Source organism: Emydura macquarii, unplaced genomic scaffold (assembly GCF_026122565.2).
Source record: "Emydura macquarii macquarii isolate MOO-44397 ecotype Brisbane River unplaced genomic scaffold, CSIRO-AGI_Emac_v2 contig_2890, whole genome shotgun sequence".
NCBI classification, from domain to species: Eukaryota; Metazoa; Chordata; order Testudines; family Chelidae; genus Emydura; species Emydura macquarii.
Window position 1 is genome coordinate 2,658,581 of NW_027133027.1, and position 23,228 is coordinate 2,681,808.

The window sequence follows — 23,228 nt, forward strand, 5'->3', positions numbered from 1 at the left end:
AGGAGTTGCAAGGGCCATCGGACTGCTCTGCCAGCACTATCTCACCAGAAAATCCCCTTTGCACAGGACTATTTTGTTTCCTTTCCACCCTGAAACAGCATAAATGGGCTGCAATGGTGGACAGAATTGGGGCCAGAGTATGAAGTGCTCTGCCTGTCTGTGAGGCTGCTGCCGGAGGGGCTCTCATTTGGTTAGGAATGAAAGAACATAAAAGTAGATAGTGAGACTCTTGTAGAGATGGGGAGAGGGGCTGTGATACTGAAAACAATGTGCTCATCATAATAGTTGTTCAGTGCACAACACAAAGAACAAGTGTACACATCTGAGATGCTTGGATAGTATATGGTGATTAGTGTGATATCAATGACTTAACAAATCTTCAGTGTATGAAGGGTTAATTGAATCTCTTTGGAAATGTCTGGTTAACAGTCAGTTACTGATTTAAGGTATAATGACATATCAGTAAATTGTATTGTGGTTTATTCTGCATCTGCCTAGCTGCAGATTAAGACCCCATTCTCCAAATGAGACTCTGTTCTATTGAAGGGTCTGCACTAGTATATTTCCTTGAGTGACTAAAGTCTGTGAGAGAAATATAAATCCATGCTTACCTCATACATGTGTCATGGTGCAATGGACAATATAAACAATATCAACATTCACTGCCCAGGGTAGTTAAATTTACCACAACACTTTCCATATTCAGTAAGAACTATAGTAAAGTCGAATACCAGGGTGTGGCAAATGCTGAATTATTTAAAGCTGTTTGCTGTATTCTGGCCTCTCCCACTTCTAAACTTTCTGTGTACCTGTGTGATAGAATCAGGAGTAGTACAGAGGGCTCCTATTCCAGCACTAAGACTTCTAGGTGCTATGGTAGTAGAAATAATTATAATTAGTAATTATAGATAAGCATCATTATCTCTCTCTCTCTCTCTCTCTCTCGCTATAGATATGGGATTAATTTTAGATGGTTTTTAAAGTCTCTTACTTTTTTGTGAGAAAGGATTTTGCAGTGTGTTCAATGAGACATTTAAAATCTCAGTGATAATTTTTTGAAATCTCCCTCATACACAGGACTTGAAAAGATTACCAGACACCTGTTACTAATAATACTCCATAGCTAGGGTGACCAGATAGCAAATGTGAAAAATCAGGACGGGGTCAGGGAGTAATAGGTGCCTATATAAGAAAAAGCCCCAAATATCGGGACTGTCCCTGTAAAATTGGGACATCTGGACACCCTATCCATAGCACTTTTCATCCATACATCTCCAAGTGCTTTACGTAGGTAGATATGCATATTATTTCCATTTTTCTGATGGAAAAATCAGGGCAGAAAGAGATGAAGTGACTTGCTCAAGGTGTCACAGCATATCAATAACAGAACAAGAAACAGAACCCATATTTCCTGATTTTTTTTTCAGGCCTGTGCTCTATCCAGTGGATGACACTACCCCCTATTATTTAGAGGACTATATTTACTAGCTGGAGAGATATGAAAGGACCTCACCAGCAAGATCTAGAGGCAAATCCCTGCTAAGAAGCTTGCTTCACCACATTTGTTGGTAAGCGTACTTGGATTCCTGTTATGGTGCTGCCCCACTGCTTGAAAGCCCCATTTTTAAATCAGCATCTAATTGCAGGTATCTGATAAATTTTGAGTCTCACCCCAGCCTCTAAGTTGCAGAAAGGGTGGTGGATCGGAAGATGGGACATCTGCTACTTTTGTTGTCTTCTCCTTGTGAATAGCTCCATGGCTTCTGCAACAATATGAAACTGACACTCTTCTTGTAAGCCTTATGTCTATTCCCTGAGTTTGAAGTAGCAGTAATGAAGCAGTCTTGTCAGTTTCATTCTGCTGCTTGGGAAATCTATGAACACAGCAGAGACACTAGAGATGTCTGTCTGCAAACTCTGGAATGTAGCATTTAATTGGTTCACATTTGAAAAATTATACTTGCACCCTAAGGTTAGAAACATTTTTTTCATAAACACTTAAATTCTTCAGATACTGATGAGTTAGTGCCTGCAGTCACCAGGAAAGTTTGTATTCACCGTGGGTGAGTGGACTTTTCAAGATCTCCTTGTTCAGAGTGATGTAGCTTGATAAAACTGCCTCTTCACCCAGAGACAGCGCTGGTCTATATTGGGAACTTACACTGCATAACTATGCCTCTCAGGACTGTGAAAAATCCACAACCCTGGGAGATGTAGCTATGCCAACCTAACCCCCAGTGTAGACAGCACTAGGTAAACAGAAGAATTCTCTCTCAGGGACCTGGATTTTTCACATCCCTGAGAGATGCAGAAGGGGTTTTCCTGTCAGTAGATGTGCTGGATCCAAATGCAATATAAAGGGATAATCTCATGTAAAACTCGAGTAGCAACAGAAACTTCAAATATCTAGCTGTTCAGATACTGTATTTTAAATAAAGAAAAAAAATGCTGTCTCCTTTTTAACAAAAGTCAGGGTTTTGGGGGTTTTGTTTTTAACCAGCGATGGCCAGCTGGTTTACTTCCCTGCAACAAGAGAAGGAGGAATCCCTCACCACAAATCTTCCCCATTCAAGATGACCCACATGCAAAATCTATATAAACAGCTGATGTCGTAAACCAATCAGCGCAGTACAGCTAGAACAGCAAAACCCTAGGCAAGGGCCAAAAAAGGGGAGCAGCAGCAGAGAGCATTAGGCACCGCCTCCTAGTATTTCCTCTCACGCCCACTTCCAGCCGTGGAGGTTTTCTTGTTTCAGCTTTTGTCGCTTTATTTTAAAAGTTAACTGGGAAAGAATGTACAAAGAGTTTGTGCATTGGGTGAGTTTCTTCTTTTCATCTCTTTGGGGGAAATGATAGGGGAGGGTTGGCTGGGGGGGGGGGGTGTCTTCGGTCTGTGGAGGTTTTATTGGTATGTTGCAATGGGAAGGAGGAGGGGATTAAGCGTAGCTGCTAGTGAAGGGAAAACCCAGAGAGAGAGAGAGCGCAGGGGAAGGAGGACACAGCGTGTGTGACCTGCCCGTGGCAGCAGGGAGGAACCTCCAGGATCTCTGCGTCACTCAGCAGCAGCCCCAGCTATGTGCATACGAGGGAGTGTGTGTCTTCTCTGTCTGTGCTGGAGGGACGGGCCGTTGTAGGGGGGAGTGCGACGCACACACCTGCGTGCCCACTGCATTGCACTGTGACAGCAGCCCCTCACGTTGGTGTGTGTGTGAGACAGAGAATGCAAATCGGGTTGTAATAACTTTTCTTTCGGTTCTAAATCAAGCCCTGGCTTTCTGCTCATGAATACTATGGAAAACACATTCTCTTTAATAAGACTACAACAGTGTGTTGCTGCTGTGGGGGATTAACTGCTTCATGGCTGGAAATGTCTCCAGTGCTGCCCCTTGATCAAATACGATGTCACACGCCGTGCTATCGCTTCGGATGACGCCGCACCAGCTGCTAGGATCTAACGCGGGGTGGCCTGGTGTCAGAGGGGCTGGCGCGGTGCTACCACAAGGCCGGCACCGTTTCGTGAAGTCTCAGGGGGCGCCGCTGTGTTTGACACCAAAGCTGCGAGGTGGCCCCACGTGGTGCGGGGCCGTCTCTTGATGATGTGACCGTGACGTTAGCGGGCACGGCGCTGCCGGCTTGCACGGGCAGCTGACGGGGCGGCTGCCCTGGGCTCTGGCACGGCCCCGGGTGGCGCTCTGCCGTCTGGCAGGATGTCACTGGGCCGGGGCGGGGAAGGGGGGTGGGCAGCGTGGATGGGCGGGGGAAGAGGGAATTCTTGCTGGCGGGGGGTAATTCCAACTCCCCCCCCCCCCCCCGCCACCAATGTGAGCAGCAGCCCGTCTCTGGTTTCACGCCTGGCCCTTCCCACCAGCCTGTGAGGAAACCCCCTCAGTGACCCCTCCCCCCTCCCCTGCAGACAGGGAAGAGGGCGGGGCCGGGAGACCCGATGACGTCACTGGACCGGGCCGCTTCCTGCAATAGAAAGTGAGAGAAGGTAAAACACCCTCCCCGCCCCCCTTCCCTCCTTCCCACCCCCCACCCCCACCCCAGAGCCGGAGGAGCCGCCGCAGCCGCCGCCGCGCGCCTCCTCTCGCGCTGCCCAGCCGCTGCCCCCGTGAGTGACCAGGCGGGCGGGGAGCGGCATCCACCCGGGAGCCCCCAATGGCTGCGCCGCCAGCGGCTCGGCCCAGCTGGCCTGAGCCTTCCGCACCCCCCTCCTTCCCCAGCGGGGCCCGCCCGCCCGCCGGCTGCTCCGCTCCCCTCCCTCCCCACAGCCCGGCCCCAGGGACGCCTCCCGAGTCCCACCTCCCCCGCCGCAGCCTGGCCCGCCGGCCCCGGCCCGGGGCATGAGCTGCCCAGCCCGCCCCGTGCATGGAGCATCTCCCGCCGCTGCTGCTGCTGCTTGCGCGCCGCGGGGCGGGACTAGTGTCAGACAGACAGACAGACAGAGCCCAGCCGGGGCGCCCTACCGGGGCTTGGGTGGGTGCGGGGGGCTCTTGGCGGGCAGGCGGGGGCGGGGGGGTGTCTGGGGCGGCCCCGATGCCGTGGGGAGGCTGTGGGTGGCGGCACGGCTGCGGAGGCGGGGGCCAGCCTCGGGTCATGTTTGTCCGGGGAAGAAGGAGGCTCGCAGGCGCCGTGTTTCCCAGCGGCCGCTGCCCCTTGTACAGCGGAGCCGCCGCCATCGGCAGCGGCAGCTGAGCAGGCCGGCAGCGGGGTCCGGGGCGGGTCCCGCTGCGCCCGGGGAGCCGCCGCCGCCTCTCCTCCCCCCTTGTCGGAGCCCCGTGCGAGCCGCGGCGGCAGACACAACACAGCGTGTCCGCCGCAGCGCCCAGACGCGCCACGGTAGGGAGATCGGGGCGGGCGGGAGGCAGGGAGGGACCAGCAGGCCCGGCCCCAGCTGCCGTCTTCCCCCAGCCCCATCTCCCCGCCGGGGGAAGAGCCCCTGCGCGGTTGGGTGTGTGTGAAACCCGCCTTTACTCCTTTTCCCAGCCGCGTGTGTTTGTTTCCTAGCCGGGCTCTGTGTGCGGGGCGCCCCTAGGCAGGCTTTGCACTTGGGCTGCTGGGTTGGGGCAGGGAGTGGGCAGGCAGCCCGGTGATCCCGCTCTCGCCCTTCCCATCTGTTTCCTTCTCCCGGACCGGTTTGAATTCACTCTCTTCCCCCCCCCCTCTCCCTGGCTGGCATGTGGATGTGTGTGCAGCCCAGCGCTTTGTTCGGTGCAGCGTTGCAGAGGGGTTTTCCCAGGCTCCTCCCTCTTTATTCATTCATGTTTTTTCCCTTTGCAACAACTTGTGTTCGCACTTCTCATCATTTCATGCTTCTCTCTGTCTCTGGGGTTTTAATCTTTCTTTTTATTTATTTATTTTACCTTTTCCTCTAACCTGCTTTGCTGGTGATCATGATATGGCCATGTTTTTAGGGCAGCTATTTCAAACTGAGGAGGAAAAAAGATTTCAGATATCTTTTGGCTTTTAAAAGACTTTTTACCTGTAGCCTGGCTATCCCCCGATTTTCCCTCCTGCCTCCGCCCCCCCCCCCCATCTTATTGCTGGTGGATAACTGAAGTATGCAGTTTTAAAGTGTAAATATTAGCTAACGTGTCACTTGTGCTGCAGCTAAACACTGGGAAATGTTCTAAGATGACCTGTTTAAAAATATGTCAAAATTTCAAAACTTAAGTGTCTGAAGTTAAGCATCCAAGGAAGTGGTATATCTTTTTCCAAAGGTGCCAGATGAGCACCCGTAGCTTCCATTCGAGTTTATCATCATCAGAGTTCAGAGATGCTCAGCCCCTTTAAAAATTTGTCTACTGATGTAGTTGTCTGACTTCAGTCACCAAAACTTGAACATTTTGATGATAAATGCTAAATTTAATTTATAATTTATTCATAATTATATCAAACATATTTTGCAGGGTGAACAACTTAAAAATCACACATCTGTGTGGGATTTTTTTTACATAATACTCATCGTAATTGAAAGAAATCTGAAAAAAAATCTGTTTTTCAGTTTTCATTTGTGTAGTCAGTTCCTTCTTTTGAGTCTTTCACACAACAGATAAGAGAAAAACATTTAACATTAATGACAATGTGTCATTTTAAATTCAAAACAATCTAGGCTTCAGGGGCAGGTATAGTAACTGAAACTTATAAACTTTTTTATTGATTTACATTATTTCATGTTTCTGGTGTCCTTTTACAAAGAAAGAATTGGAAACAAAACACAATATCTCTGTTACACCTTCAATGATAAGGTGTGTGATGATGGTCTTTATCTCCCCTTTCCCCATCAAACAGTTTCATTTGCTATCTAGTCAAATTAAAGGGCCAATGTCAAATAATTAAAAAATCCTTATCTGTGTTATTGTTAGTACCATGGATTGCAACATTTTAAAATTAACTCCATATAAATATGGGTTACTGTTTCATTCTGGATAGTGGAACTATACGGATCAATTTCAATATCCAGTTCTCATACACAAGCAGGATGCTGTAGTTTTAGGGCTGTAAACACTACAGGGAGATTTAAATCTAAGCAAAATATTGTTTAAATGGAATTTTAAAATCATGAGACCATTTCTCTGTGTTAAGTTTTGTAGAACTTGGAGGGCCGGGGGGTGGGGGGAGGGAAATCTAGATCTTGTGACTAAAATACTTAATTGTGTCACTTCAAATATATGGAAAACCTAGTTGCAGGATGTTAGAAGAGTGTCAATTCACCTTGATCTATTTCAGATATTGGCCATATACACTTAGACCCTGATGTTACGGTTTCTTTTTTGTGGATGGACAGCTGCACCCTCTAGAGCCCTATTCATTGGCTTCAGCGTGGTTCAGAAGTATTTGCATGCAAAAAGTTACAAGATTTGGGCCTGATTTTATTTTCCATGTTATAAAGACATGTTGCAATGAAGTCACCAGCAGAATTCCTCCTTTCTTTGTCACAACTTCAGGCTCCTGGAGAAGGAGTTTTGGAGATGGATAGTGTCATGGAGAGGAAGGAATGAGAGGTATATATGAGAGGATCACTGGTACGGCATATTTCTGCTTGCCTCTTTTCACCATGGGTGAAGATCTGTCCATCTTAAAGCCTGAGATTGAGTTTTTTTGTGGGACAAGTGTATTATTGGAAGCCATGTCTTTGGGAAGCTACAAAAGAAACTGGTAAATGATAAGAGCAATCTTTTATGTCTTAGTCCAACAACGACATCCTGTGTAACCTTGGAGGAGATCACAATTTTTGTCTCTTTTTGCTAACAATAGAGATAAAAGAAAGTTTGAGTTTCTTGGACTGAAAGATCCTATATAGGTACAAAGGATTATTAACTATGCTTTATTAATTTGTGTAGCAGCTTTAGGATAAAAAAAAAAGGTAAAGAGAAAATATCTGTTTTCATATTAACATTGTACATCTCTCTTAAAAAACATTTTTTCCTCTTTTTTAGCACATGGATTAATTGACTTCTTTGGCAGATTTATGGAGCTGCATTATCCCTGCTTGCTCCTCTTGCCATTTTGGAGAGAAGAAAGTGGCCTATGATTAGAGAAAAATGCCTCGAACAAAACAGATACATCCCAGAAATCTGAGAGGTAAGAAGCTTCTACCTAAGAAAGTGAAATTTCCAGGAAACTTGGGAACAATTTTAAATGGAAAATTAAAGGAACATGTAACTTAAAAAACAAAGTTTCTGTCTAAAAAATATTTTACACACTAGTGTTAGATGCAATGTCTAAGAGTATTGTAATACAGACAATTTGGAGAGGGGAAGTGTGAGGAGATATCACTTTTTCTATTTTTGTCATTTGTTTATTTTGTGCATTAATAGCACGTTGCTGTTATACAGATTGCAGAAGTACCCAACATAGGCTACGAACTTAGCAAACATAGAGGAAACCATGGTTTCTTGCCACAAAGAGTTTACAGTCTAAAATAGTGAGAGACAAGAGGTGGGAAAAAGGATGCAACATACAAACTAAAATGATCAGGGTGATAAATACTTGTAATAGCTAACAGTTCGGTAGTTTTCTTTTAGGTTAAATGCATTAAATTACCTCCCCTGAACTTTCTTCAACGTTTATCATCCTCATTCTTCCTATGCAATCCCCAACTTCGGCTTCATTTATCTTATGTCCGTTCCACCACATAGATGAGGTGTTACTTCATTTATTTATCCAATGTGTTAAATAAGTAGATGACTTTGGGCCCCAAAGTGGCAAGTTCCTATGTGGGGTATTCCCCTAAATAGAGTCCCATCAAATTAGCAGGTTTCCGTGTGAGCGCAGAGATCTGCCCAGATATATGATCTTGTCAGATTGGGGCCCTAATCACATTATTTGTAGCTATCTCAGAAGAGGGGAATCTTGAGGAGGTACTAAATAAGGAGAGGCTTTGCAAATCAGCTCAGGAAGAGCATTCTGTGCAAAGGTGTAGCTGCTCTTTTCCTCCATACAGTCATATTTTTCAATTAAATATAACATTAATTTAATTTCAGTGACTTGCATGACTACTCTCAATACATTTAGTGCCATTCCAAGAGTAAATAATGACCTCTTGGCTAGTTCTTTAAAGTTTTGAGTAGCTCTTTATTCATTAAGTAAATGCATTTAAAATAATTTAATTAAACTTGGAAGAGTGCAAGAAATGCATTCAGAAGTTTTATTTCTTTTTTTATTATGTGGTTCTCTGCTCGAATAGCCATTAACCCCACTTGTAATAGTTGTTATCATCAGAGTTTCTAGTCTTCTGCAATAAAGTAAGTCTTTCATTAAATGAAGCTAAGATTCCTTTAGAATCTGGGCATAGAGTAATACCAAATTTATAAAATGATTTTTGTACACTTTCCTTAGGACTTATCATATACTTAAAATTGCTTAGAGAGGTTATAACCTTCACATGTATTATATATATTTATCAACGTCTTAGGTTATAGAAATGAAGAAATTAAAAAAAAATCAGTTTATTTTTCATTACTTATAGTATTTCCATTTCTTTCAGCTTAAATAATGAAGAAAATTAAGTCAGTTTCACTTTTGTTTAGCCAGTTTCGCTTTTCATAGTTAGTATTGCATTGTCACTATTTGCAAACATTGCAGGAAATCTCTGCTTAAAAACAGTTGTTTTCACTGGAATTTTATAAAGTAGAAATATTTACATATTTTAATTTTAGAGACTGTTTACAATGTCTCTTCTAATAAGTAGAACTTCTAAATGATTCAAACATATATGTATGATGTAATAAGTATGGCAATTGGTTGAATTAAAGATTAGACCTGCTAAAAGAAGAAATTTATGCAGCCTAAGGTGAAACTCAATGAATATTTTCAATTTCAGCAAAAGTATAATTTATTAATGGTATAAGATTAGGAAATCTACTAAAGAGAGGATACTATGTATTTCGTTCAGTAGGTAGATTGTCATAATCTTAAAATCACCTATAGCAATAGTTTTATTACCTGTCCCCACTACTAATGAATGGACCTACATGACTTCTCCCTTCCCCATTTCAAGTGGTATACACACTGCTTGAACTTAAGAAGCTATCTATCTGACAGCTTTAACTTCCTTCAACCATGACCAAGAATTGAACGTTTCTGTTGCCTTTTAAAAACTTGCGAATCTCTTTTTTTTTTTTTTTTTTTTTTGGGGGGGGGGGGGTTAATACTAGACTTTTCATAGCATGGAATAAAGTTTTAAATAGTTTTAATATATTGTGTTTAAAAAGTTGATTGATTATTGTATGGTTTGAGAGAATGAAATAGCATCTGTTGATATTAAATCCAGAGATAGGATATCCAGTGAAAGACCTTATGACTTTTTCTTCAGGTGAGATGAATTTCATTTAGATTATATCTACACTAGAGAGCTTACAGTGGCACAGCCGTATCGATGCAGATGCGCTGCTGTAAGATCTGCTGTGTAGCCACTCTATGCTGATGGGAGAGAGGTCTCATAATTCCACATAATTAAACCACCCCCAATGAGTGACGGTAGCTATATCTGCAGGTGATGCTGTCATACCATCATGGCTCGGTCCACACCGGCATTTCTGTCGGTGTAACTTATGTCGCTCAGGTGGGGGTATTTTTCCCTTAGCGACATAAGTTATACTGACAAAAGTTCTAGTGTAGTCATAGCTTCACTCAGTGTTTTAAGTAAAGACATTTGCCAACCCACTTGCAGACTAGATGTGTCCCTAAAGCATTTTGTGGTGAAGCACAGGTTTCTTTCTTTTTAAGGGTGTTGAGTTGGTTGTTTTTTGTTGCCTTTTCAGTATCTCTCTATAGCCAAGTCAATATAGTGCTGTACTAACTGGATTTTTATAGAGGGAAGAAAAATATAGCAAGAAGACCGGACATAGGAGACATTATTTCACAAATAAATATGTGAGAATTAGGTCACTTGGTCACTTGCTTTCATGATTATACAATACTTACACAGGGCTTTTTATGCCAAAAGTTGGGTGAATGAGCATGGATCTGTTAAATCTGACCAGTCTCAGTAGAACACATTGCATATGCCTGCTTTTTATCATTTTGTTTCTCAGCACTAATCTTCTCATTTCTTTATGGTTGTGTTGACTATATCCTAATGTGGTGAAAAAATTTTAGTGCCATATTAACTGTTTTGGCCAAAGGTCTCAAAGATATTTTCAAACCTAGGTACTTGACTGGCTAAGTTGCAGGTGATAGATAACTCCAGCACTGGTGATGAATGACTAAAGTCTGAGACAAATTATATGTTCCCAGGTTTCAGAGTGACAGGATAATTATACTACCAAAATATTCAGTGGTTCCAAACATAAAGTCCAAAGGCATGCCCAGATTAAGGCTATGACAATCTATACTACCTATAGGTTAAACTAGAGGAACAATTAATAAACAGAAGTTTTCTGTACTTTTCTAGACTTGTGAGTAGTTTGATGGGACATCATGCCTCAAATTAAGAAACACGAGCAATTTTTTTTTTTTTTTTTTAAAGTGTATGTTAAGGAAGAAAACACATTGTTTTCTCCAGTAGCTAGACACAAAGATTAAAATAGTTAGGTGTGATTCTTCAGTTCCTAAGTATCTAAGAGGTCACATTTTTCTGACATATTCCTTCCATTTCATCTTTTGTATATTGTAAGCATATTATTTAACACCACAGAATTATGAAGGGAAAAATTTGTCAAATTACTAGTGAACGACCCCTCTATGCAGCTACTCTTTCTACTTTCATGGGACAGGCTGGATTAGCCAGTTGTTCTACAAATGTAACAAACATTTCTCAGAAGCAGTAATATATTCCCTGAAGTGCAATTACATTAGAGACTCTCACTTTTAGCAGGCTTGATTGCACTTGGTATTTGTTGTCAAATGGCTGTGAGGATAGAGAGCAAAAAAACACTCGTGTGCTTTTGCTTTCTTGGATATTTATTGAATGTCAGACTAGTGAGGGTTTTGTTTTGTTTTTAAATTAAATCTGTTTATTATTTGTATTCTGGTGGTGCCTAAGGGTGCGAGTTATGGACCAAGGCACCAGTGAGCTAGACATTGTACAAACATGGAAGAACAAGATGCTTCCAAAATTTGGTTCCAAAAATATGGGCCATCATCTTTCAAATTATATTTTAAATGTATGCGTATTAGTTATTGCTTGTGTTTCCCTTCACCATCAAATGTTTTCCATTTGAAGCAGATGATTGTTCTGTTTCTAAAGTTCAACAGCCCTGTTAGACTTTTAACATTTTGTGTCTGCGAAGGAAATCTGAGGAAAATATGAAACTAGATTACAGTAGAACATATCTTAAACAGTGAACAGAAGTTTATTAGAAAGGTGGATATGTTATAGTTCTTCCACTGACTTCAAGAGAGTTGAACAAGTGTTCTGTAAAGTAATGAAAGTAGAGAGTTTTTCAGTATGATTAAAATTAAAAACTATTTTTCAATAATGAAAGGTGCCAGTGTAGATTGAAGATTAACAGGTTAATCTTTTTTACTAGTATTTTGACACACAGTTCTATATATCTTGTAAATCAACTGCTGTGCCATGCTTACAAATCATAGTTAAGGGTAGTTTTGAATCAAATATCTAACACTTTTAAAAAAATCTGACTCTGTAATTGTAGTTATTCATTTTAAAAAACAAACCTAAGAATGCTGTGTTTTGCTTTTTATTATTGTTACTGTTACATAGATAGTGCTTTGTTTACAGGCTGAGGTGCCATTACTGTTGTGTTGGTAACTCACAAAGGTTAATGATTCAAGCTGTACAATGTACCTGTGAATACTTGTGAGGTAAGGGAATATTATTAACTTGTCTCAGGTCAGAGAAAACCAAGGCACAGAGAGGATAAATGACTTGTTCAAGGTCACATAGTATGTCTATGGCAAAGCTAGAAATAGATCTGTGGGCTTCTGCCCTCCAGTCCTGCGCTTTGCCAGAAGACTGTGCGTTATTGTAGCACTGTCCCTTGATTCTGTTATAGTTGGGATTTCTGTACAGCACCTACTTTGTTTTGTGTAGTTTTTTTATACAAACTATTCAAAAAATCTTTACAGATTTAGGGAAGAAAAATGGTCTTGTGGTTAAGGGACTGGCTTGAGACTTAGAAAATTGGTGTTCAGTTTCATGGTCTACCAGAGACCTGGGCAAATTATTCAATCTCTCTAAGCCTCAGTTTCTCATCTGTAACATGGGGATAATGATATTTCACTTTTGCCTACGCTTTTGTCTGCCTTGCCTATTTAAATTGTAAGATAGTATGAGACAGTATTTGCCCCAAATATCTGTAAATGCTGCACTTAACAGAGTGAGGCCTATCTTGAGTGAATCCTCTAAAAGCTACTTTAAAATGAACTATATATGTATATAATAACCTGTTAGTAGAAAGTGACGATTGTGAAGCCATGCACTGAAAATTTAGGAAATGTCAGAAGTAAAACCTTAGTTCATCCCCCTTGTGTACATGCATTGTGACAGTCTTTAATTATGGGATCTCCTACTATTTTTTTCATCAGTGCACAGGACGGATGGTGCTCATGAAATGAATTAGAGTTGTGTAGTGAAGGAGACTGTTGTCTGTAGGACCTCTGCCTTATTTGTTGCAGAAGTTGGAAGTTGTGTGTCATATGATGCAGGGGATTGCAGGAAGGGAAAAGATGATCACATGGTAAGACAATTGAATGCTGTCCTAGGGAATTCACTGCTTCTGCCACAGAATTTCTGTGATGCAGGGCAAATCTCTTTAAAACAAACTTTTCACAATAGGCCACTAATTGTGTATTCCTCATTTATTAAAATAACTAAGCTGAGATACCTGGGACAAAGTGCTGAGCTCTCACAACTACAGCTGTTCAATTGGAGCTATGATTTGAACTATAAAAATGCTCTGAAAAATCAGGTCCTAGATATCTCAAATTGTCAAAAGTGTTGACTGATTTTTGGTGGGCAGTCTCTTAATCATGGTGCCTCAGTTCCCCATCTATAAAATAGAGATAACAATACCACTTCACCTCACCTCACCTCACAGGGGTGTTGTAAAGATAAATTCATTTACGTTTGTGAAGCACTCAGGTACTACAGTGACAGGACCATGGAAAAGCAGATGAGGAAATGAATAATTTTATGTTCTGTTCAGGGTGTGCTATAAACAAGGCCTGGAGCTGTATGTATGATAAAGATGAAAAGAAATATTTAATAACTATTGATTCAATGAGCAGCATAGTCCATCCTGTGCTCTGAATGAGGCAGGAACTCTGTAGGAAAAAGTAGTAACTGATCATGTATTTAAAAACCACATATGCAACCTTAATTCTGATATTTCCTAACTTGTGAGTGCTAGACTTTGCAATCTTAGCATTCTTTTAATGTAATTTTTTGTAATGTAATTTCCTAGGTTTTAAAAAAGCAAACTGGAAAAAAAAAGTCACACTGAACCACATTGACCCTCATATGAGTCATTAGTAGGGTTAGGACCTCTAGAACTACAGCACAGACTTCTATCACTCGAGTTAATTGATTAACTGGTAGCACTAGTAGGCTGTTATCTTCTATGTGGACAAACCACTCGAAGGGGATAAGACACACTTTTGTCAGTGGACTTTGCAGCTATTTGTTGTCAGCAGAGGAGTGTGGGAATCCGAGACTCCAGGTTCTGGAGAGGAGTGTGCTCTATAGTTTATATTTCTGCCCCCCTCACTGGGCTCCTGTCCCTGTCCATCTGGTTCCATTTCTTCATCTACACCCTGGTTTTGGGACCATCCCCCGTCACTGGGTCCCAGAGCCCGGGCTCCAGCCTGAGCCCTAATGTCTACACTCAGTTTTAGAGCCCAAGTCAGAGGACATGGCCCAGCCACAAGTATTTTATTGCAGTTCAGACATACCCTTGGTTTGTTAAGCCTTTGAGCACAAGAAAACTTTGGTTTGCATTTTATGACAGTTCAGTAAGCTTTTATGTGAATGTTTAAAGAAAATAGTCTTTCTGCTGGTTTAATAAAGATGCTTTTTTACACGCAGTGCTCAAAATAGCTTCTGTTTTTGCAACTAATCCATATATGATCTAATTGCTTTGGCATTCAGCAGAAAAAAGCATTTTGTAAAGTAGCCACTACTAATTTGTAGCCATTAGGATTTATAATGAACTATCCAGTAGGCTAAAATGGGTGTTGTGCAAATATCTGTTTGGAAACTTCTTTAGAATTTTATGAGGGTCTCAGTCTTGAACATCTTTATGAATAGTAGCTAAGATTTGTGGTCTGAGCACTTCCCAAGTGGATTTTTCTTTAAAAATGCAAAAAAAAAAAAAAAAAAAAAAAGTAATTTAATCTGAAGACACTGACACGTGAAGATGAGGAAATGTATAGACTCAGTATATGTTCAGTCCACTGTTCCTGCAAAGGGGTCTATGGTACTTAAGACCACATAGTTGCCATTTAAAAAAAAAAAAACCTTGGGACTTGTCTACAGCCAACTCAGTCTTTGATAACATTCATTTTTTTCTTAATGTGCAGCTTGCTGAAAGAAACAGTTAAGATGACTACTTGACATGCATCATCTTTTAAAACATAATTTAAATAAAACTTATGCTGAGTGCACAATGATTGGTTTGGGGTTTTTTTTTCACAATAATGGTAGGCAAAATACTGTTTTAGGTAACAGGAAGCAAAAACATTTTGCATGCATGCGTGTATGTATTGCCATTCACAAACAGATGCATACAATACAAATGAAATGCAGTCACCTTTCTGTTAGAGAGCAGCTGCTGGCTGACACACAACACATTGCACAATAGCTGGGGAAATTAAAACCACTTTGGTCAAGTTGTCATCCCCCTTTGAACACATCACAACACCCCACTGTGTTTCCAGCACAGTTGCATTTATACAAAAGGCTGTAGGATTGAATTGTTTTTTTTAATCACAGGTTTATTATATGGGATAAAATTGAGAGTCCAGAGGAGAGCAACAGAAATGATAGGTAAGGTTTTTCTAAAACCTTTTATGAGGAAAGTTTTAAAAAAAGAAACTGGGCATGTTTAGTCTTGAGAAAAGAAGACTCATTGGGACCTGATAGAGTCTTCAAATATGTTAGGGCTGTTGTAAAGAATACTGTGATCAGTTGTTCTTCATGCCCACTGAAGGTAGGACAAGAAGTAATGAGCTTAATCTGCAGCAAGGGAGACTTAGCTTAGGTACCAGAAAAAGTTTTCTAACTAAAAGGGTAGTTAAGCTCTGTGTAGGCTTTCAAAGAGGGGTTTGGAATCCCCATCACTGGAGGTATTTAAGAACAGGATGGACCAACTTCTGTCAGGGATGGTCTACGTTTACTTGGTCCTGTCTCAGTGCAGGGGGCTGTAGTTGATGACTTCTCAATGTCCCTTCCAGCCCTACATTTCTATGATTACTTCTATACAGTAATCTTCATTTGAGACTTTTGATGTTCAAATAACTTGATTTCCTAATGTGCAAAATGTTGTATTTGTGCTTATAAACATTGAAGGGAATTTCCAGAGTAGTAAGTTTTCCAAGAGCTTTTTCCTTGACTTACTGGTGTAGAAATGATGGTGAATTAGTTAGCAGGATTTCTAATTCAGTATTGACTATGCAAGGTTGTTTTTTTGGTTTCTGTTTTTATTTTTTAAATGACATCTCTGTACTGTAACTAAATAATGGATATCAAGATTTAGAGCACTGCAACAGACCAGTAAACTACAGTCTAAAACACTGAAGAAGATAAACTGGGCAGGATAAAGTATGTTTCCTCTTTTTCATTCCTTAAGTACAGTAACATTCAGAGTGTTTACATTTCATAAAATAAGAATTGGTCAAATGTTTGGAATCTATGACACATTTGTGGAGGAAGTGGGGAAACTCTTGTGTAGTAGGGCAGGAGATACTTTTTGTCTTGTAAATATACTTAAAATTATTCTTAAAATTTCCTTGAGTGAGGTTGTTCAGTGTATAAATTGACTGACTCAGTAATTCCCTTGTGAAAGTAAGTAACAGACTAAAATAAATGTTTTTATAATGATGCACAGGATCATGAAAACTACTTTTTTAAATGTTAAATTCAAGAGGCCTGTTTACCTGAATATGACCAGCAAGACCCAAATTCACTGGAGTTTGGATTTCTAAGTAATGTCTGGATTTAGTAAACCTATAAACTGGATTTAACAGGCTACTCGCACGTATCATTTTATCACCATTAGAAGGGATGAATAGAAATCTTAAAGAAGTGATTTGTAGTTTAAATAGTTGCTGAATTTTAGTTTTTCCCAAATAAAGAGCCCTATATGTTTAAAAGTATGACCCGATAGTCTGAAATCGTATGACAAAGGATTTGAAGAAGTAGTGCTGTGGTACAATCTCATGACGTTGCTTATTTGTTGGTAGCTGCAACTATGTGTATGTATATATTCAGTCACACATGAAATAGGTGGGTTAGGTCCTGCCAGAGGAAAAAGTCATGGAATGTCCAATCCATACAGCATGTTCCCTTTGATTACTGGCATAACTTGAAGGTGTGGGAAGCAGCATAAGATAATGCTGAGATTTGTTGTCTTAATCAGTGAGCCTTGTCAACCCAGAGGGGAGGTCACATGCTTGCCTTTATCTGTAGAGATGCCCTTGACAGGGGCCAAGTACTATGCAGAGCCAAGAAAGATTTGTATGCCCAGAAATAGCAGGGTGCTTACAATGTCACTTTCTATGAATTTTATGCCTGCATGTTGTTTTTAGGATGTGCCTCTACCTATTCAACATCACGGGTGGCCCTGCTTAGTGTCCGGGAGTATATGTCTTCACAGCAAAATGCAGAGTTTAAAATTTTTTTCCCCTTCTGCAGCATTTTCCACAGGTGGAGAATTTCTGGCCCATGATTATCAAACAAAGATACTTACATTTATAGTGTTTTTAAAAATCCTAAAGGTTTTGTTTTGTTAATACAATGAGTATATTGGAATATGTGATGTGCCAAAAATGCTACTGTAATTCCTGAGACACCTTATTAAGAAGCACAGTTAAATACATGTGTTGTAACACTTAATACAGTTTTGTTTACTCTGAGAAAATATTCAGCCTCTTCAGTAAAACGATCACACCTTTTGTGCATAAAAGGTAGAAGAACCTGGGCTGGTTGATATCTCTAAAATATCTTACCAGAGTGTTTTTATAACTTTCTAATAAGACATTGTCATTTCTATATAATAAGGTATATGAGATTTCCATAAGTATTACATAGAATCATTGCTTAGATATTACTGCTGGGAGATGTAATCTCTGTATAAATAGGTACCTTTTTTTCTATGATGCTGCTTCATTACCTAGTTTAACTAGAAGTCATCTGTATTGCTCTTTTCTTATTTTTCCTTTCTTTGTAACCAGATATCATCTCTGGTGTAATGCCTTTGCCAATCAAATCTTAAATTTATTTTAGAAAAGTATGCAGATATTCTGCCTTTAAATAATTGTATCTATCACCTGTCAATCTACACATTTCAAATGCTACTGCACCTATATTCTTTCTTGCCTCCTTCCTCTAAGAAGATTAAGGTTGTCGAGACATGACCTAAAGCAGTGATGTAACTTGGAGATATATAATAGGATTTATTACCATTTTCTGAGTGCATCATAGATTTCATTTTCCTCAGATTTCTGAATTATAATTTATTGCTGATTATGTGGGCCCATAGATATTCAGGTTCCTCTAAACTGATATTTCAGATTAGCATCATGGTTACATTTGAGCATGTTTATTATTATATTATTATTTATATTACTTTACCACCTAAGAGCCCTAGTCATGATACTGTCCATATACCATTGTGCTAGGCGCCATACAAACAGAACAAAAAGACAATCCCTGATCCCAAGAACTTGCTGTCTAAATGATTGCTATTTAACTATTAAATCCGGATCTATCTCTCTCTATTAAAAGTTGAATATTTTCTCTTTTGAGGACTAGTAGTTGTTGCTAGTACCTGAGTGTGCTCAGAAATTTCAAGATCTGTTTGGAAACCTGTGCAATTTATTTTTGTGTGTGTTGGGTCTGTGATTCTTTCAGTTGGCTTAATGTGAAGCTTTTTCAGTTACACATTCATTACATTAAAGAGTTTCGTAGTAATAAGGAGACTTTTCCATAGCCATATTTGAAGTTTGTCCTAAGGTTCTTGTATCCTCATAGGTGTGCACCTAGTAGACAAATGGCCTTGTGACTCTGGTCCCAGAACTTTCACTGATGTCAATGGCAGATTTGCACAGAGAGCAAGGCCTTTATGTAGTAACTGTACTTCTAATTTTGATTTTTTTTCAGTATTGTTTCAGTATTGTATTTTTGTATCCCTTTCTGTATCCCTTTTTGAGGAAAGCATGTTCCAGTTCTGGACTACTGCTGTTTTTCCCTTTGTTTCTTTTTCTTCCCTATCTTCCTCTCTCTGTTTCTTTTGCCTGTCTGAGTCTGTTCTTCCTCCTTTGATTTTTCTGTACAAGCTCCCAATTCCCATTCCTCTATAGCCCTTACGCTTGCCTCTTTCCCATTCTGTCTGTTAAGATGGTCAGCAATGACATTAGTGTCAACATTAGGCTTTAGAATTCATATTCAACGAGATTAGCATAGTGAATAAGGTGGATTGTTGGCAGACTTAGGAAGAGAGCACTGTATCAATTTACAGCCTGTTCACATTTGGAAATTTTTCCATAAGAACGGCCATATTGGGTCAGACCAATGGTCCATCTAGCCCAATATCCTGTCTTCTGACAGTGGCCAATGCCAGGTGCTTCAGAGGGAATGAACAAAACAGGCAATCATCAAGTGATCTATCCCTTGTTGTCCACTCCCAGCTTCTGGCACACAGAGGCCATGAGATGTAGATACCTACTTCTCTTTTTGAAAGCTTAGCTTGTTCAGAATCTGTGTCTGTATATGACCACGTCCAACTTGCATAATGAGTGCACTGCTGGTCTAATTGGTATTTAATAGAAGGCACTATGGATTTTCCTATTTAACTTGCTATAGCACGTGGAACTGTGTAGTGCACAGACTAAATCTCTGTGGTGTATCCTCTTTATTTCCATGTTTCACATTTTTAGTAATCGTTATATTTGTCACAGAAAGTAATACCTAACTTGCCTAGTAAATATATCTATTAAAAGAAATGGTCCAAAAAAAAAAAAAAGAGGAAGTCATGAATAACATTACTTTAAAATATTTGGCAGGATAGGACTGTGGATTGACCACAGTCAATAACCACCACAGTGGCTAATAAATTATTATACAGAAATCTGAAAAAAAGTGAAATATTTAATACACCTCAAAGTGGTAACAAGTAATTGATTATTATTTTCTGTCTCTACAAACTCAATGTACTCAGAGGAAGAAGAGTGAATATATTTATAATAGCATTTAAAATGTCTGCATAGATACACAATGAACATTCTTAAGATTTGATTGAAAGTGTAGGCATAAAATGAGTGAGTGCAGGAATAAAGCATCTTTTTTAAAGTTGTGCAAAAACAGTGATACTGTTCTTTTATTGCAAAATATTTTAATTCTAATAGCTTTCAATTTGCATGTTCAGTCTCTGTGGTTTAATACTGGCTAGCTTTGGCTCATGAGGAATAGCCTCCTATTGGAAGTTTTCTCTGGGACACTTGCAGAAATAGACCTCTTATAAAAGAACTCATGTCCATTAGATTTGGGTGACCTGCATTCCTTAGAGCCTCCATGTCTGTCACATATTTGAGTTAATGATGATAACTTTTAGGACCTGTTAGGGAATGAAACCAGGCACTCTGATGCTCGCTATTGTGGCCAGACATTAAAAAACTTGTAGATGTTTAATTCTCTGTTCACATGGAAAAAAAAAAAATCAAACTTTGGGCAGCATGTTTGATAATGAGTTATAATTTAGTAACACTTTTGTCTTCTGCAGCCTTGTAATGTTTTAGTTTACAGATCTTATTAACTATAAAATGGTATTTTAAAATCCCTGAATACAGGGTGAATCCTGAATAAGGTAATGTTTTATTGGCAGAAAATAAGAACTTAAAAAGGGGATGTAATGATGAATGTTCTCCAGAGGGGTAACCACTTATTACTGCTGTACTGCTTAAAAACAAATCAACACTTAAACTTTCTGGTTTAAAGAAAAGGGATGAAGAAGGAAAATGATGCCTCTTACTACCTGAGCTAACAGAAAGATTAAGCTAGATGCAGAGTCATGTACTTGTATCTGCATGTTAAATTGAATCCTGTTTCTCACAAACACTGATGTAAATATCTCTTGAGCCAGTACTAGAACTAATCAGCTTTTTCTTCATAGGCTTTAAAAACCCAGTTTTTGCAACAGTAACCAAGACAACATTTTTTAAGGAGAACCTCTATTAAATGGAAAGAAGGCTGTAGGCATATTTGATTAGTTACATCTGCATTCTGTCTTTAAATGTTTATGCATTGAATAGCTGCTTATATTACATTAAAAATACAAGGATGCCATAGAATTTGTTGTAAAGGTGGAGATAAACTTCCTTCAAGTACCAAAGGTGATGAATAGTGGAGGAAAATTATATTGGAATTCTTCCTCCAAATCTTTCAAGTGAAAATTGTGCATTGGTATTTTCACTGCCTCTTGCTGGGCTTCTGAATTCACTGTGTATGTGAAACTTCTTGGACAGCTTCTGGTTATAGGCTGGGTCAGCCATGATATAGTTTAAATTTTGATAATGTGCTGAATGCATCCCAAGCTCTTACAATGGTCCATCCAGTCCGGTGTCCTGTCTTCTGACAGCAGCCAGTGCCAGATGCTTTAGGTAAAAAGGAGAAGCAAAATTATTTCTTTAAAGATGTCTTTAGATTCATTAGTAAAATATGCATTTTATACATGGATTTGTGCACCACAAACTTCCTATGTGGCCTTGGGCTAGTCAGTTACGCCCAAACTTTTAAAGGTATCGAGGCACTCATCATTGCAATGCCTAACTGGTTTAGGAGCCTAAATCATTTTCAAAAGGGATGTAGGCACTTCAGAGCAGGCTCCTAAGTGCCTAAATCCCTTTTCAAAATGAGATCTAGGCTCCTAAATCAGATAGGCATTGCAATGTCTGAATGCCACAATGCCTCAGTACCTTTAAAAAACTAGCTCTAGTCGATTTCTGCCCATTACCTTGTCTGTAGAGAGGCGATAATAGCATTACCCCATCTCATAGAGATGTTCTGAGAAGCACATTAAAAAATGTGTGACACTCAGATATTACAGCCATGAGGCCCATTTAAGTACTGTAGATAGAATGATCCTGTTTAACCATTATATCCCCAGAGAGAAGGGTCCGGTCTTAAGGTCAGGCTAGGAGAGCTAGTTATATGAATTATTTGCCCCTGTTTCCTTCAGCAGAGAGCTGGCTGGCATGAATGCTCTAATGCTGATGTAATGATCAAACCTAGCCATATGATGGACCTCCCCCGCCCCCTCCAAAAAAAAAAATAATTGGCCAGAACTCTAGCCATGCTGAAGAGTTGAATTTTTCTGTGTATGTGGATTAGATTTATGTTAAAGATTTATGTAAAAGATTTGTATTAAAAAGTTAGAAAATAGTAATGCCAATTCTTATAATTGGGGTAGGAGCAAGGCAGTACCTCTGAGGTACAGTGTATTATAGATTTAGTATACATTAATGTTAAGATGACATTATCAATTTAAGTGCTAGTTTGTAGTTTAAAATGTCCCTGTTAGGTCTATCTTTCCATTTCTGCAAATACCTAACTCTGACTGATATAAGTGGTAAGTCATACATATTGAAGGGAAGAGATGAGTAAACATGCTGGTTGGGTCAAATGACATGTTTTCTTTGCTTTTTTGTTTTTTTTATTATTATCCCCTTTCATCTTATATAACATCGATGGAAATAATTGTGCGTGCATTTTCTTAGGGATAATCTAAACATCTCCCTTTCTTTTTAACAAGAAATTCAAAATACAGAATATGTTAGTTACAGAAAAATCTATGTGAAATGAAGGTTACTTAGGTTGCAAGGTCAAGCACTTGAAAGTTAGGAAATTCCAGGTTTCTGCTTACCCATGCAAATTCTGTTCTGTCTCCATAGACATCTGTCTTGTGCTCTAAATGAGACCGATGTTCTATGGAAAAAAAAATAGTATGTGATCATGTAATTTAAAGACTGGATTATAATGAATACATACAAGGGGGTGGAAATAAGGTTATATGGGCCAGCAGTAAATCTGATATTAACTTTAGAATGCTTGACTTTGCAACCTAATCGTCAGGGTTAAAAAGACAGTCAGTCACTGGGTAGTCATGATGATATATTCCCAACAAGCTGAAAGGGTTGAATCTCTTCTACCAAGAGGTGTGCAACAAAAAAATTACAATACAATATTACAATGGGGCACACTAGGGCATGTGTTGCTGTTGTAAAGAGATACTAAGATTCTTATCTGGGTGCTGTCTGGGAAATAGTATTCATCATTGAGGGCTATCACATTTCATATCCTGCCTGGATAACATAATTGTCTGTCACTTCAAATTGACTTCTCTTCTAGATCTGACAAGAGGACAGTTGCAGACACTCCAGGAATATTCCTAACAGATCATCAGTCGGTACTCTAAATCAGCACTGGTTAGAGTCAAAACTGTGTCTATGAACCAGTGTCATTTGCTTTGTGTGTTTTGTGTTTGTGAATTATTTGGTTCTGTCTAGATTCTTGCAAGCTGCTCTTTACGGTATATTTTGAGTCTGAATCT

At 39.7% G+C, this 23,228-nt stretch overlaps 1 protein-coding gene across 2 annotated transcripts in view; it reads left to right on the forward strand.

The window, feature by feature from the left end:
* Nucleotides 1-2,790: 2,790 nt before the first annotated feature.
* Nucleotides 2,791-23,228, forward strand: part of HIVEP1 (HIVEP zinc finger 1) — a 150,086-nt gene continuing 129,648 nt past the window's right edge. The window contains exons 1-2 of one of the 2 annotated variants that reach the window (XM_067568340.1): nucleotides 2,791-2,817; nucleotides 7,440-7,584. In XM_067568340.1, coding sequence (XP_067424441.1) covers nucleotides 7,545-7,584 — 40 coding nt within the window. In that variant the 5' untranslated portion in view covers nucleotides 2,791-2,817; nucleotides 7,440-7,544. Of the gene's footprint in view, nucleotides 2,818-7,439; nucleotides 7,585-23,228 lie in introns of those variants that run through there. The other variant, XM_067568341.1, reaches the window with a different exon arrangement.